Source organism: Eurypyga helias, unplaced genomic scaffold (genome assembly GCF_000690775.1).
Source record: "Eurypyga helias isolate BGI_N326 unplaced genomic scaffold, ASM69077v1 scaffold13092, whole genome shotgun sequence".
Lineage (NCBI taxonomy): Eukaryota > Metazoa > Chordata > Aves > Eurypygiformes > Eurypygidae > Eurypyga > Eurypyga helias.
The window spans coordinates 63333-80923 of NW_010237900.1; the positions used below are offsets into that span (position 1 = coordinate 63333).

Genomic DNA, 17591 nt, shown 5'->3' on the forward strand with positions numbered 1-17591 from the left:
TCACTATGTCTGTCTTGGAGCAACCTATTCCAACAGCAATTTCCTGTCATTACAGAGATATCCATAATCCAGACACTGTTATCAGGAACAGGCTGTTCATTGTGTGCTTACCTTCACTCCAAGCTGTCTTAGCTGAATCACTCCCCTGACATGAAAGGACCTTGGTCTTGTTTGTGCTGGGCCTGGAAGCTAGTGGTGGAGAACCACTCAACCAAAGAAATTGCCTAATGTGGAGAAAAAAAAAAAAAAAAAAGATGAAAGCAACCAAAAAATGGAAAACAATCAAGCCAGACACTTTGGATTCATAGCCTCAGACCTCTGGAGACCAACTTTCTTATTGGATACTAAATTTTAAAGACACCCCAAACAAAGCAGAAGGAAGATTTTCTGTTGTATCATCATAAATATTTGTTTTGCTTTATACTTCTGCTTTCAATGTTTTCCTATTGAAAAAAACAAAGGTTTATTTTCTTTAGCAATACTTTTGAATACTACTATTTTTTTCAGAAAAACTTCATCTACACTCTGATCCCTAACATGTACTCTCATACCTAGCATTTGTTAGTATTAAAGAAGAAAGTACACCTTTTAAACAGAAACAACAGACACTGAGAAACATGACTACAATTTTATTTCTGCACCTGTCATTGACATGAATCTGAGCTAAGAGAAAGTTGCCTTTACTCTTCAGGGAACAGCTTCTCCATATGAATACCTGGAGAGAATAACGCTACTTGTTTTGCAATTATTTAATTAGTTACCATTCTTAAAAGGATTTACAACCACTGCAGAGATGATGCAGCAGAACACTACAGACTCGTAACATCTTCAGTAAGTCATTTAAGCATGTACCCTGTGATCAATATGTTAGTAGTATTACCTGAGACTTTGAACAAAAGGCTGAGTTGTGCTGAATTAGAGCACTACATGAAGTAGTAACAAACTCTGCAAAACATTTGCACCACTAAAGCAAATGAGATACAATCTGATACCTTAACACAGCTGGCTCAATAGCCTGTGATGCAAGCTTCTCAAACACTCTAGTGAGGGGCAGATGCAGTGGATGGCTCTCATCGCAGAAGGCATCCTGACAGGAAGTTATGATGGTGCTCAGCAAGCCAGATCCACACATCACCTGTCGACTTTTCTCTGACTTCACCAGGGACTGGATATGATCAACCACAGCATATTGAATTTCCTGTGAAAGCTGAAATGGACACAGAACTGAAGTCAGTGTGATGGAAATAAAACTGCACATGGTGACTGATTTTTTTTCAATTGTCCAAACTCTGGGTGTAAAAATTTTTGGGCAACTCACTGCAAGACACTGAGGTGCTGGAGCGTGTCCAGAGAAGGGCAATGGAGCTGGTGAAGGGTCTAGAGCACAAGTCCTGTGCAGAGCAGCTGAGGGAACTGGGGTTGTTCAGCCTGGAGAAGAGGAGGCTTAGGGGAGACCTTATCACTCTCTATGACTACTGGAAAGGAGGTTGCAGAGAAGTGTATGTTGGTCTCTTCTCCCAAGTGACCAGTGATCAGACAAGAGGAAATGGCCTCAAGTTGTGCCAAGAGAGGTTTAGGTTGGATATTAGGAAAAATTTCTTCCCCGGAAGGGTCATCAGGATTGGAACGGGCTCTCCAGGGAGGTGGTTGAATCACCATCCCTGGAGGTATTTAAGAGACCATTGGATGAGATGCTGAAGGACATGGTTTAGCAGTAGTATTAATGGTGTTAGCCTAACAATTGGACTTGATGATCACAGAGGTCTTTTCCAACTTAAAAGATTCTACGATTCTTTCTTGCCACAGCACTATGGTAGTAAAGGAAGAGAACAATCACCTCCCATTCAAAAGAAGGGAGCGTCATCAAGGGCAGATTATTAGGCATAAGCTCCAAGACCAACATAGTAACTCAGAATATATGTAACAGTAAGCATGTGGAGAGTCATGCTGACATGATCTACCCTTCATTCTAAAAGCACTGATCTTAAATAAAATTGTATCTAGCAATATAATGAAACACTTACTTGATTTTAAACACTTCTCTACATGTCTTGATGAACTGAAGCTTTAGATCATCATTGCTTCTTAATGGTCTTAAAGTTTCTCAATTCTCGTAAATTATCTTTAGAGAAATCTGTTCCTAACGAAGAATGAAGCCTAGCCCATTGATCTACCTATATTTCACACAAAACTATCTGTGCACCATATATTTAAACACAAATCTTAGAAAGATGAAATGTTCCCCACCCCCAAGAGCTCTTTGGCTTTCTCATATGCTCTTCTAGGAAGTATCTATGCAAACACTTAAAGAAAATAACAATGGTGGTAGAGACAGATTAGGACATTCAGATTTAATTTTATAACATGAATGAGAAATGGCTTCAATGGATTCAGAATAAACAAGCTTATTATGGGTAAAGAGGAATTCAGCTCTTCTGCATCCAGACCAAACTCAAAACCTGTACAGGACAAATTCAAATCCAACAAGGAATTTGCTTTCAAAGTACTCAGCAACAAAATATTTTTGTAAATTCAACTACTATTTTTGATATCTGAAGGGCAAGTTCTTTGGATAACATTTCTTCTCTCTGAAGGACTGTTCATTTCCAGTGACACAAGTTTCACTACGCATCTCATTATATACAGAAACACCAGACTGAACTACACTATTCTCCACAGAGGGGTACGTATTGCTACAGTTTATCAAAGCCTCACTTTAATTTATTCGATACTTTAATTACTCTTTTACTCCACTTTTACTGGATGCAGGAAATTATTTGGATGTATAAAACCATGTGAAAACAGAGGACACAGGTTTTGACTAAGTGAAACCACTGGTTTATTCCCCAAAATAAATCCAATAAGAGTATAATGGCATACAAAAAATTGATTGTTTTCATTAGTTTAGTAGCTTTGTCAATACCAGTACTGCCTTGTTTTGAATAAAATGTGCTGTTTTCATGGATCTTAGTTCCAGTAAAATGAGATTTTAGTGGAAATATTAATGGTGGCCAGGAAACCAGTCTGTGTGTTTCTATATGCATGGATTGATTTTCCGAACACATATTACTTGCACCATGGATCAGGACATTGAAGGTGCAGTTAGAATGTAGCTGGGCTCACAGCTCTCCCTCAGATTACAGTCTTAAAGGCAAAATGTCACCTAGCAATTTGGCCAATCCATTTAAGTAGTTCCCAGATTCTTGCTCCTAAAACAGTTAGAAACTTGCACACAGTTTCAAAACCTGGAGCTGAATTTATTTCGCTGTTGTCTTCTAAATGATTATGCTATGTTTAAAATGAGCAAGAACTTTGAACCTCTGGCAGTGTGGGTTCATTTCAAAAGGATGGAATATTCTTAGGTTTAAGAATGATAGAGCAATAATTCTATGTGTAATTGCAAAAAGCAAGCACCTTTCAATCTCAGGAGCACCTCTCACCTGAAAAGCTATCAGCCCTTCATAGGAAATTAAAAATAACTTCCTAACATACTATAGAGATTCACATTTACTAATGAAGAAATGAAAGCATCAAAATGCGTTAGATATAAGGAAGACATTCTTCCCGGTGAGGATGGTGGGCCCTGGAACAGGTTGCCCAGAGAAGTTGTGGATGCCCCGTCCCTGGAAATGTTCAAGGCCAGGCTGGATGGGTCTTTGAGCAACTTGGTCTAGTGGAGGGTGTCCCTGCCCATGGCAGGGGGGTTGGAACTAGATGATCTTTAAGGTCCCTTCCAACCCAAACTACTCTATGATTCTATAAAAGTAGCACTTTCAAAAAGCTCCATGCAACTCAGGATTTTAAATTGTGCTTACAAAAGAAAAGCTAATATACATCAGCTAAAACCCATTGTCTGTAGAGATCCTGAGCCACTTCTGAAAATAGTCTGTGAAACTTTTTCTTAAAATGTTATTAAAAAAATAATTATAAATCTATCACCTTGCAAATCTCTGTTGCAGTTTCCAGCTGCAAGCACATTCACATTATATCACAGTGTTTTCCTGATTAACTCTTACCTTCTGACTTTAACAAGCAAAACCTACTTTGTTGACAGTATTGTACAACTGGTTTTACAAAGGTACAGAATAACTTGCATTCATGCACTCCTTGGAAGTAGGCAGGGAAAAAAGTACTATGAACTGCATGAACCATTTCTGCTTTTCCAAAAACATGATCTAGATAGGGCCTAGATAAATGCCTCACATAAATTACATCATCTCGATCAGACTTTTCACATTTTCCCTTGATACAGCTTGTGTGTGAGAAGCTACAGAGCTTTCCTCATATGAACACCAGGGCTACTATTGCCTTCCTGAGAAAACACACTAGTAAGTCTTGATCATTTGAATCCAGGCAACAAAATCTCCTTGTAATGTTAATAATCCTTTTACCTCCTGCTCTCCAAATCACCTTTGGTTGTAGTATTTTTTTCCCCCCTCACAGTACTAGCTGAATGCAGTGTCTCCTTCTCATTTTTCTAAGCTACTGTTCAGTGCTATAATATGATGTTCATCACACACCTGAGAGGAAGTCAAAGCTGTCTCTGTGTGCCACCTTATAAATTATATGATTGCATGAAAAACAAGACAAAGTACAAAATGATCTTCAGTATAGTTAGGCAGGGATTCTTGGAAAAGTTCCTATCTCTTCAGTCCAGTGTACAATATCAAGATTTTAGTACAACTTCAGAGTCACTGGCTCCTTTTTAATGAGAAAGTGAATAGCAAGAGAAACAGGAAAAATTAAAGGCCAGGCTGTGGGGTTGGAAGCACAGGAGGAAAATTGCTTGATCTGTAAAAAAAAGTGAAAGCATCAGAAGTTTGTTGATCAATGAACAAGAAAACTTCTTACTAAAAGCCCAAAAATAACGTTGGAAAAGAGCATGCAAAAAAGCTGTGCATTTTCTCTAAAAAAAAAAAAAGAAAAGAAAAAAAGTGCTGTAATAAGAACAGGCTCAGCAAAAAAAAAATCCCTCCAGAGACAAGGCTGGAGCAAAGCATGCAGGAAAGTTCTGAGGGGAAAGAGCTGACCTTCAGCTATCAACCCAGGCTGGAGGACCCACTGCCAGGATGTTTCTAGTCTCCTTCCTCCTCCAGAGTTATGGTCCATTCCCCTTTCCTCTCTCACAAAGCCTTGACTGCACATCCCAAAGGAAAATAAAGCTCTGGCCAAATACCTGAAGAATTTCCTTGTGCAGATAAAGAGGTGCAGAAATTCAGGAATTCACTGTGATATTAACAGTTACATTAGCAGTGATATTAGTAATATATATCTGAAGGCAGACAGATCTCAGATGTCCCACAGCCTTCTGTGGGCCATATCCATGTCAGAGAGCTTTTTAGTTTAGAAAGAATTTATGTTTTTAAGAAGTACAGATACTTGGAAAGTGTTATGCTGTTAACATCCGCAGTGAGAACAACTAGCTTAGGCTAAATTTAAAACAGGGATAAAGATATTTTTAAAAGATGCAAAGTCCTTATTGATGCACAATGTTTTAGTTTTATAACAGTGAAAAAGACAGCAGTTCATCATAGGAGAGAAATGAATAAAAGTAGAGAGGACAAATCTAGCTGTAGAAGCAATAATATTATTTAACAGAAGTATAGATGATTTACATAATGAATCATGTGAGTATTTTTTGCCCATACTCACAAGAAACATTCCAGGATGATGACAAAGAATTTAATCACACTTTGATTCTCTTCTCGAAAGTTCTCTTCTTTCCTTTACCCAGTCCTGTCAGATCTAGATCTCCTTAGGTGACATCGCAAATGGAAAATATCTGGCATGACACACTGGAGTCTTAAAAGCCACAGTTCCAAAATGTCAGACAAACATGAAATATGTCTGAGAGGAAACTGAATATCCTGAACCAAATATCCAAAGTTGATGTTAACCTGTCTCACTTGTACTTAGTTTTTGAAACATGCGACAATGCTACCTTTCCTCACAAAACCAGCAGCATATTAATAAAAGGAAAATCCACCTAGTATTTGGTCAAACATATCTATTCAAAGGGAAATTCCTTCAGTTATTATCCTTCTACCGAGTACCTCCACTAACCATTGAGCTCCACCTTTTGTATCAGACCTTGCCTGACTTCCGTGTACCGAGTGGCATCTCATTTCACAAGGGTCATGCAGTGGTATATGTTTTACTTAGTGGACTAAGTAAAAAAAGAGCGAGATAGGAAGAAAAGATGAATGCACTTAAATGCGTAACTGAAATTGCTGGAATTTGTGCTCTAGCCCTTCATATTTTTAAGAACACTGCCATCTACCGAGAGTCAGGGGCTTTCTCTTCCATACAGCCCAGCCCCAAAGCCAAATCCAATAGTTTCTTGATGACACTCTCTCATTCAATTAACGGTTCTACTTGTTTTTCAGAAATTAATTACTGTAATTAACAAAATTTCACTAGCTGCTGGCTTGGTTCCCCCACACAGAGTTAGCAGCAGTTAGTTGCACTCCCAACTTCTATATCTCTTGATGAACAATCTGTTTTTATTTCAATTTACTTCAACTGTATTCAAGTATTTTAGACCACATAACAGATACAATATAGGCAATATATTTGCTCAGAGCTGGAGTGTGTATGGAAGGTTTGACAAAGCAAAGGAAATTATAAGCTGCATTGAAAGTTTATAGACTGTTAGGCCTGAAGAGCCAGACTGTTCTGGTTGCTAGGTCCAACAGCAATATTTTAAACAATTTTCAAGGGACTTCTACACTTGTACACTTACAGTAAGTATTGTGGGACAAAGACCCAAGTTTCTACACATCAGACAGGTGTAGAAACACTTATCAAACTGATAGCCAAGAGCCTTTGTTGTTCTTATATCTGTGAATCAGTGAAATTTGTGCTGTTCCTTCTGCCAGTGTTCTAGGTAAATTTTAGTACTCCCACATCTGCAAAGAGTAAGCAATTCTTGGAAATGAAGCTACAGAAAAGTAGAGGACACTGTTTAGATGGCACTTTTGATATGTTCAGACTCACCTGAGCATGTCCCTCTTTGTACAGCTTTGGCAGCAACCTCACCATTACACACACAGCACCTGGATGTACAATGTCGCAGTCTCCCATTTCCCATCTGCAGCAAAAATAAGCATAAACTTACTGTCACAATTAACATTAGCAGCAGCAAAAAGAGTCCAACAATGTTCCAGCAGAGTACAGAGCATAGCAGTAACCAGGCACAGCATTTGAAACTAAGTAAACAACATCGGTGACCTGGAACAGGTGGAAACCTCCTTGAGCCAGACATTACCTGCTCAAATGCTCACATCCCAGGGACCTGCATATTCAAAGATGTGCAGCAGCCTCTTTAAACAAACTTTGGCTTTGAAGGTATTTTCAGTACAGACGACAGACAATCAAAGGGATCTTTCTGATGCATAAGCCCAGAACTAGTGTTGTAATTTTTTCTATTTTCAAGCAGTTTGACTTTGGTCAGACAACAACTTCAGTACTTTCAAGCCATAACAGCAGCAAGCAAAGATGAGAGAGTCTTGATAAAATCAGTATTCCAATCTTGCCTTCCAACACCAGAATATGCCTGAACTAATAAAAGGAAGTTAAATATCTGTGCTTCCCCACCAGCTTCCATTTTTGCCATGCATCACCTTTGTGTACTCCAGCACAGGAAGGAACTGAGGTATCAGAGTTACCACAGAGATCTGCTTATGCCATGATGAAGGCTAGAGGTCAGATATATCTCAAAGATGAAGCCACAGCATAGAAGAAACTCTAGTAAAGGCACTGCAGGAGCATCACATTCAGAGTATAATCAGCATTTCTGGGTGCACCTCTGAATCAGAGTTGTGATGTGCACTGCCAGAAACGTCTGTCCCAAAGAGATCTCGTGAGAAAAGGCAACACCTAACAGCCATAATTAGATTTAAAAAATAAAGCAAAACATGCTTTATGGAGTTCATAAAAAAAGGGGTACAAGTAAAAGAGGAATCATAAAAAAAAATCTTCTACAAGGGACCTAAAGGAGGGAAAAGCTGCAATTAACATGTTAGCCACTTCAAAAAGGTTCATGTGATATAGCAGAGGAGCGAGTAATGTGTCGCACACTGCCACACAGTGACAAATAATTCTTACTGCACTCTCAAGAAAGATCTTTGAAGAGATTGCTCATTTGCAATATTCTCTGCATAATTAATCAAAATCAGATCTGGCAGAAATACTGTAGCAGTGGCTCCAGTGTGGACACATACACCTGTAACTGACATGAATGTGGGTGAGTTTTTAAACGTCAAACAAGAAAAAAAAGTACACACTGAAAACACATTCTCCTCCCATCTCACGCCAAAAAACTCTAAACACCTTTAAAGAGAAAAATCCAGGCCATTAGAATCAATAGTACCAAAATTTCAGCTTTTCTGCAAAGGCTGTGCTCATCAGAGAAATCTTATTTTTAGCCTAAGCCATAGTATTCAAGGACTGACTTCCCAAACTTTCAATTCAATTTAAACTTATATTTCTAGCACTATAAAAATATATTGCCAGGCATTGTGCCCAGTTCTCCTTCATAAAGACTTAGGTACTGAGGAAATATGGTTACCTATGAACCTTAAAATTTTTTTCATATTGAAGCTTTTCTTTTTTTACAGCTCATATGTATTAAGATTAAATGTAAGCTAACAAAATGTGAATATCAGAAGACAATAATAGAAAGTGATCCTTTAAAAAACAAAATCATGAAATGGTTAAGACATTGCCGTAAGGATAAGGAGATATTTTTGAGCACTGTCTGACAGTTTAGCACTCTCCAAGACTTAAGAAGGAAGAACAAAGAAGGAAAATCCAGAGTCCCTGCCCAGCATGGAACTACACTTCAACTTCCCTGACAGCACTGCACACTTGCTCCCCTCTAAGAGTATTACCAAAGTCTTACCTTCAGCCAGTGGTTGTCCAAGAGACCCTCATTTTCTGCCTTGTCTTAGTACAAAAGTTGTCTCCAGGTACCAACTCCTCACTCCTGCAAATAGCCCATCTCGCACACTCCTACCCCACCAGTATGATGGTGTGAATCCCAAATCTGCTCTGCACTGACTGGTACTTAAAAATGAGACAAATAAGAGGGTCTGGGGACAAAATGAGATGCTGCAAAGAACCTGAAGAGACATTAGCACAGTGAGTCTGTGGTAACAGCCACTGCAGCAGGCACTCTGCTAGAGTGGGCACAAAGAGGGACTTCCCTCCCTAAAAGAGGTCAGGCCCAGTTAACACAGGTTGCAGCAAGCTACTTCTAATCACCAGGAGCAAAAGGAAGAATAGACACTCATCTGTCACAGAAGGGGTTTCAAGCATTAACACAGTAGAAAGGAAAACAGAGGGCTGTTTTTCAGATGGGAATGAAAGGGTCAACTTCCCTGTGGTCCAGTAGCTTGCAGCATCACTGGCCATAGGCAGAAAGAGGCTAGAATATTACCTAGTTAAAACACTGATTTTCTAGTGTCTCAGTCACAGGGCCCAGTAGGATCACCTCCTTTCCCCCTCTCTGGGGATGTTAAATATATGTTGCAGGATGGGGCATCACAAACCACATACACAGACTGTACTCAAGTTCCTCTTCTCAAGCTGCATATCCCCAGGCTGAAGCCTTCTTTAGGAGGAAGTGGGAGTGTGGAGTACAGCTAAGAGGAAGCAGCATGTGGGGAACCACAGGCTTGCAGGAACTCTGGGAAGTTGATTTCTTATTTTTATTTTCAGAAAATTTACTGCTGGAAGAAGATACAGGCTCTGTGGCCTAGAGATCAACAGCTTGACAATACATGTTCCTCTGTTGTGTTTGCATACACTTGTCCTGGACATTCCCCAGCTACCTCTAGCTAACCTGGCTTCCTTTTGTGGCTTCTAATCCCAGAATCAAAACGAAACTGTCCCAAACCAGACACAGAACTGAGTGGATCCCAATTTATAGGATTAATTTATCCACAAGTGGTATTCACTGTTACAGTTCAGCATGCAAAACCACACAGGACCTAGGAAGCTTTGCTTTATGTTTCAGACCTAGTAACTCAAGAAAGACAAGCAGAAGACAGAGCCATACTGAGTATTCACTCCTCCTGAGCCACCAAGTCCTCTCCCTAGCACTATCTAACTAGAAACTTCCAGTTTAATTAAAAAACTGGTGATAGGGAGGCAAACATCTCCATGACTATTTTAAAATCAGTTGCACAAGGAGCAAAGAAATCTACTGTATGTTTTTCTAGTTGCTTCAAACAAGTACAGATATGACCAGAAATACTTACTCAGCCTGCCTCAGCACTCACGGAACAAAAGTTCTGCTGACTTCAGTGACTGCTAGCTATGTGTGGCAGACCTAATGACTTGGTCTTTAAACCTGGAAGATGACTGTGGAATAACCTACAATAATGGCTGAAGGAATCTCACAGTTATAAACTTAGCCTTTTTAAGCATAACTCCAACCAGAAACATTTTTGAGAAGAGGACTGAGAGATCCAAGATAAAGCTACAGACACACATGAAGGGGCAGAAGATCTCACAAGTTACAAAATACATTATTCAGAATTGATTCAAAACTGATATCTACTTTGATTTCTGGTGTAGTCTTTTCTTCCTGCAAAGGATATATATTTTTATATAATCCTTCATTACGTGTGGTAGGAAGCATTATTAATCTTTTTCCAATTTTCTCTATTTCCGCTGTATGAGTGAATGAGTAAGTATGTGTGTGTCTCTTCACGTCTGGACACACATGCATGAGGGAATATTTAAAATAAAATAGTTTTTATTTTTAATGTGACTGGAAACAGCTTTCCACATAACTGAAAAAGTCAAAATTGATTGAGGCAGATTCAAGAAGAGACTAAAAGTAAGCTTCAAGTCACAGCAACCCTTTCCTTGGAGCTCAGTCTTGATCCTGCTTTGTACATGTCAGAACCTTCAGCACATACTCTGCAACAATTCGGGTTGATGTCCCAGTGCTCCACTGAACACTTCTGCCCCAATTTTACTTTTCAAAAAGAAGCAATTGCTGCTGTCTGGAGGCCTGGGAGTTTGGACTGTGGCACTGATTTGTTTGTTGTAGCAGGTTCAATCACACCTTACCTCACTTTACTATCATATAAAATGCAGATACCTGCCTTTCTATTTTATTTCCTGTAGTAAATAAAGACTTACTTCTCTTCAGGGTTTCCCCATAGCCTGTAGGCAGAAGCAGGTAATTTTTTGCCTGGTCTTTTGAAAGCAACAGGATGTTCTTCTTGAACTTGTAGTCCCTCCTGGTCATCTCCTGATGCTTCTCCCATCTCTGACTTTCTCTCTTTGAAGTAGCACTCCAGATGGAGTGTTCCTTTGACCATGTGATCAAGAAAATTCAGAATCCATATGCAGTTCTTTAGCCACACTGGGAAAGGTTCCGAAGAGCAGAAAGCTGCATTCAAAAATTCTGCAAATGTCCTTGTCTTCTCTAGGCTCAGAGGGATTTGCCATTCCCCTTGTGTCCAGAAGCATCCAAGAGAACCGAGATCCTCTGCCATCTTTTCAAAGAGACCATTCCTCTCAAAGAAGTTGCTGTTGACGGGGTCCAAGTGCAAGGCTGCAGTTATCCCCTGAAGTGTGTAGAAAACAAGCTCCAATACGCAATTTTGTCCAACTGCTGCCCACAGCCCAGGTGGAGGGTCCTGCAATGCACCTTCCATGTCTGAAAGAAGGGACAGGAGTCCATTGAATCCACTGCAGGTTCTGAAAGCTGAATGGCTCTTGGGACTCTCCAGTATCCTCAGGAGTGACTACAAACATTAGGAAGAAAGGAGACAAAAGAAGAACTTAAACCATGGGACAAAGAATCTTTAAAGTATTTTAAAATTCCAAGTTTGTACCAAAACTCTTTCACTGAAATTTCTTTCTTTGAAGAAAACCAAGAAACTTGGTTGAAGTAAAGTCACCACTGCACAACTTTTCTCCTCCTCCCTTCCTCCATGCAATGAGTCTAACAACCAACATTTGAGTACACCCTCAGGAGCAACCCATGCAGTCAGCCTGACAGGTAGAGAACAGTGCTCACAGGAATAAGCAAAGAAATCAGATTTGCTGCATTACATATCCTAGTCAGTTTGGCCAGTAGTAGTTCCAGACCTTTGGATATTCTTTTATCAGTCTTTCCAGACTCTCCCAAGAAATCTGCCTTTGCCTTAAATAAATTAAAAAAGAGGTTCAATTGTAAATAACCTCATATAGAAACTGAGAAGGCGGCACAGGCAGTTTTCTACAGACAAGTCTTTCTACAGCCATGAATACACACAAGGAATCAGACTAGACTTTTGCTCATATGACTGAGCAGACCCTTTCCAAAAAAGCAGCCACACAGGATGGCCCAAAGAATACTTCAAAGAAGCAGGGTGTCTTCATTAAGAAAGGCAATAATTACCTTTCTCAGCAGAGGCATTTTTAAATTTTGCACAACACTTGGGAGGAAAAAAACCATAAAATGTCAGATCCCAAGATAATGAAGTCATTAGATTTTCTCTAACTTCAGTGGCCTTAAAGAATGTAAGAATGTTATAAGTGGATGCCACTTGACAATATTACACATGCATAAAAAACAACTTATACAACTTCTAAGTTTTGAATGCTATGGGCTTGCCATTTTAAAACAAATCTAGAAAAGTTATTAAGAATTGTAGTGGTGGAAATACAGTTAGTGACGAAAAAAGAGCTTGCAGGAAAGAGTCTACTGTATTCAAATGTAATCCATGCCAAGTTTTCGGGATGTTGCACAATTAATTTTGTATATATGTTGGTCTTACAGGCACCAGGGACCTTTCAAATATGAGGCTGTAACTTTTCGCACTGGAAAGGGCTAATTTTACATATAAAGTTTCCCAACAGATATCCAATGAAAGAGGTTCACTTCACAACCTGCTGAATAGGAACAGCCTCTAACAGAAATATATCTCCCTGTAACAGGATCTAGGACTGTGAGAAAGTGTTGCCAGATCTGGAGGGGGAGGGGGAACTCTATTACTGTCATTCAATTTTGTATGATAATGTATCAAACCAGGCAGAGACTTCTGAACAGGGAGTAAATTTAATAACTCAGCGTTGAAGTTATCAGGATGGCTTTAACACATTTCAGAGAAGGTCAACAGTAACCACGTTTCCTCCAGCTCTAACTCAGTTAGAATTTAATCGCCTATGAGTTAGTATTCCTGTGTCTTGAATCTATAAAACTGATGTCTGCTGGAAACCCCTTAACTCAGTTAACGTTAACAGAATTTATTTCACATTCCATTATTTGTTATTCCTCATAATTGTCCACGTGCCACACTGGAATATGGCAGAGCTAATTGCATTTGGGCTCAGGCTTTAACAGCTAAATATATATTAGCAAATCAATCTGAATTTTTAACACAATCACTGTCCCAGTGGATGTAGATAATAAATTCATTTGCTTACATTATTCTTTCATACAGTTATCATTTGTCAAAATTAGATACTGAAGCTGCATTTATTTTCATATTACTTTGGACACCGTACTCAACTTTTCCACAAATGTTGTTCAAGTTTACTGTCTCAAATCAAAGCTATAAACTTCATCACTTTCTTTTTTTTAAGTAACATGGTTCTTTTATCAAAGAAGCAGCTGCTAATATTGTGCTGAAAGGTGAATTCCGTTCACACTTGGAGGAGAAGGTAGAATGATTCTTTAAATCAGTGCTTACAACACTGCTGCTTTTCAATTTGATGCCTATGATCTAAATCAAAATAAAGCACACTGATTCTTTCCCCTGCTTCATTACTTATCAATCAGATCCTCTATAAACACATCAGAGGCTAAGAATAGTTCTAATTTCTTCCTCTACACCTTCATAAGACTCCTTCTTTCAATCTTCTCACATCTCTTTTTCTATGACACCGGTGTATGCAAGAGCTGACAAAAGCAAGGACAGCAGTTTCAATCTTGAAAACTTGCCAGAATCAAGCTGTTCATCTCATGCCTACCCTGCCCCTTCCAAACATACTCCTTTACCTCTTCTCACATCCTCCCTCCACATCTCCTCCACTTCCATTCACGCTTGTTTCTTTTCCTGTCACATTACATAAAACTGCTCATACAACTGTGCCCTTTTCCATTTCCATTCCTCTGTCCTGCATTACTACTTAAGTCTTCAAAATATTACACAGTCTGATACTGAGTGAAAGTGTTGACCATGCACACCACTAAAAATCAAAGCACAGAATTTACCAGTACCAAAAACTGGCCCAGAATTTCCTTCAGTACTTACCTTCTTGGTAAAAGCACAGTGCTAGGGGTGAGGTTAAGAGAAATATGCCACAAACCAAGCAGTTTCCAAGAAACTAACAACCAAGTGGGAAGCCGCATTAATTACCTTCAGCAGATCAAGTTTCAGATGTAGTTCTCCTTGAGTAGAAGAACAGAGGGCCCCAATAATAATCCTCATATATTCTTCATAGTTGATGACTGATAGCTGCTCCAAGATGCTGAGAGTAGCATTCCTGTAGCACTCATCATCCAAAAATATCTTGATATATGGCACCATTCCATAGTCTTTCAGAATAACTAGGGACAAATACGGTATCATTTGTTACTCAAACTATCCTTTACTTGCAGTTTTCACAGGCAGATTTTCAGTGTTGGTGTGAAGTGATACATTTCTACAAATACAGCAGCAGAGGCAAGAAGAGCTGGTTAAGCTGAAGACAACACAAACTGAATGGCACAAGAACAACTAGGGATAAAATGACTGGATGACTATGGTTTCTGATCAGAGGAGACACCTTCCCAATACAATAATAAATGAAACAGAAAAGATGCCTTGTTAGTTTTCAGCTTAAACTTCTCTTTAGTTTATGAAAGGGACTGCTAGGTAGTTTGTGACAATATATTTGCACTGTGTAAGATGCTGCAAATATGGTGATCCTAGGATTCAAGGGTGAAATGAATGGATTCCAGTATTCAGAAAGAGTTCACTACTGTATAACTACGTTCCACAAGATTCCCTACAGCCAGTACTAAATGTATGAGTGTTACTCAGCACGCATCTGATTCTATCAAGATTTCAAATAATAGGCACCATGGAAGAAAATCTAAATAAACAAACAATACACAAAACACACACGTGGTTTTGTTTTCCACAAGGTACATCTGTGTTTTCTATGTAAACACTTCAGGAGTATCCACATGGATGAGGGAAGCAGGGTGACTACCTGGATAAGGCTCATTATGCAGGATGAAAATATCTTTGCTTCATTTCTTCCCGGTGTAACACTCTTATCCTTACACTTCTAGATTTTGTCCTTCACTTCTCACGGAAGCACAAAAGCCAGAAAATGTATTGGTGCTCCCTAATAAGCATCATGGCCACTTGCCACCAAATATCACAAAGGTAATGCAGTCATATGTCATTTCTTACCTGTGTTCCTCACAGACCCCACTGTAAGAGCAGCCACCATCTTCAGCATCACAGCATTTAATTCCTTCTCAGTGCCTTCTTCCAGACCAGGTAAATGGGTTCCAGCTGTCAGTATATTAAAAGTCATAATACAATTTTTACAAGACATGGTTAACTGCAGCTAAAATATATTAGACCAAAAAGGAAAACCAGTTCTCCAGTAAATTCTCGTTTTCTCTTAAATATTACTTACAGGCTACTTGAACCCTAAAATGAGCAACAAAATACAGACAGGGCATTGTCTACACATTGGAGTCTAGCCTGGGGTTGGGACACACAGGTTTTATGCTATGCTCTGCAGCCCCGATCTCCTGCATAACTATAGGCAATACTGATAATAGTGATTTTTCTACTTCCCAAGTGTAGAGTCACCTGTTCAGTGATACCTGGTAAGAACACACAAATAAAAACATTACAGATTATGAGCTATGAAGTGGTAAATTATAACAGACAGGGAGTACATAAATACCTAAACTAAAAGTGAAGAGCAGGAACCCCCTGCATGCTTAAAGGCAAACATTTTCAGGATCATATAGTGAGAGGTAGGCTTGAAGTTTGCAGACTAATTTTCTGAAAACCCAAAGAGGGAAGCAGTGATCACTTCATAGTGTCTTCCAACCTGTCATTCTTCATTTGTGTGACTAAATTTATAAATTAAAGAGCCATTCAATGACTCATTCTATAAAATTTAGATCGCCAAGTAATCTAAAGCAGTGAAATTTATGAAAAGACAGAAGAAAGCCCCCTATGCACTAGCTCATAATCAGAAGTTTATCTCGACAATCCTTAACTAAGTACTTCTGTAAAAAACTCCAGTTCTTTGATATCAATAACCAAATCTAAGTGTCTTTGCAGGTAACGGATTGCACTCCAGAACTTCTGCTGCAAATTCATGTTCCTTCTGATATTTGGAATAAATGTGTATAAACTTGCTGCATCAGAAGTTACACCTAGTACTTTGCATCCCTTCTCCTTTATTAAATGACCATTGCACTGAAATTTAAAGGCATTTCCCAATTCATATAGCACAGAAAATATTATCACGCATTTTTCTTTAAAGTAACAGTTATATAATGTTAAATATGTGAGCCTGTCCCTTAAGTCAGCTGTACTCCACAGTTACTACACCAGGACCATTACCTTACTGTTTTCATAATAGGAGACAACTATATCAGGTGACAATGGGTGGTAGTAACTGTGGGTAATATATGGCCAGAATTCAAGAAAATGCTTTCAGTCCTCAGAATTAAGTGTTATTTTCAGAGGAACTAAGCACTTTAGAAATCTCTTACTTCCTCTAATCTCAAGATGGCATCCTAGAGAACCTCAAATTGAGACCTGTTTAAAAGTGTGGGCTCAACAGTACCCTCCAGAATAATTCATCATACAGTGGTGAAGATTACTCCAGAACTGCTTAGCCTAGTGAATAGAATGATAAACAGCTAAGATTTTAGAGAGTACCCAGCTTAGTATGTCAAACTTTGGCTAGTTGGCTTGCAGACAAAAACTAGCTACTCAGTATGTAAAATTTGTAATTTGATTGAAGAAAGATTCATTCATTCCTACTCATCTGTTACTTCAAAAGTCATTGTGAATGACATTAAGTTGTACCTGACTTTCTCAGGATCTTGGCTTGCTTCCTCAAATGTGCCAGCAGTAGGCCTAAAAGCCCAGAGTCACGGAATATGTCGCTGAATAACAGGTCCTTCATGGTCATGCTGAGAAGGCACCGGAGAGCTGTTAAGGTGCAGAATGGCACTAAGTTTTCCTTTATCAAATACTGAACCTTCTTCAAAATTTCATGGGGGACATAGGACAGATCTAGCACTATGGACTCCACCAGTTTGAAGAACTGGACTTGGACTGGGTGTGGTTTGAAATGGATTATGTCAGTAAACTGGTTGATAGGTTGTAGTGTCCATTCCAGAAGAAAGTAGTTCACTGTGTCCCAGGCCCATATGGTACCAATTGCTGCCAAGATTCTTCCACACAGATGCTGATCATTACTTTTCTGGAAAATGGACTGCAACACCTGAAAAGCCTGGAGATTTTTCACTGTCATTCCTGTGGGATAAAACCAGGTAAGATATTTTTTACATCAATGTTATTTAAAACTCAAAGCACCATAACTATAATGTTAAA

The 17591-nt window shown here is 39.1% G+C and overlaps 1 protein-coding gene across 1 annotated transcript in view; it reads right to left on the minus strand.

Annotated features, from left to right (window-relative positions):
• WDFY4 (WDFY family member 4) overlaps positions 1-17591 on the minus strand; it is a gene marked incomplete at its 5' end in the record, with an annotated part of 85418 nt that overhangs the window by 55410 nt on the left and 12417 nt on the right. The window contains 6 exons of the mRNA XM_010147650.1: positions 993-1207; positions 6997-7090; positions 11155-11765; positions 14367-14557; positions 15411-15515; positions 17061-17513. Of these exons, the coding sequence (XP_010145952.1) occupies positions 993-1207; positions 6997-7090; positions 11155-11765; positions 14367-14557; positions 15411-15515; positions 17061-17513 (1669 nt within the window). The remainder of the gene's footprint in view (positions 1-992; positions 1208-6996; positions 7091-11154; positions 11766-14366; positions 14558-15410; positions 15516-17060; positions 17514-17591) is intronic.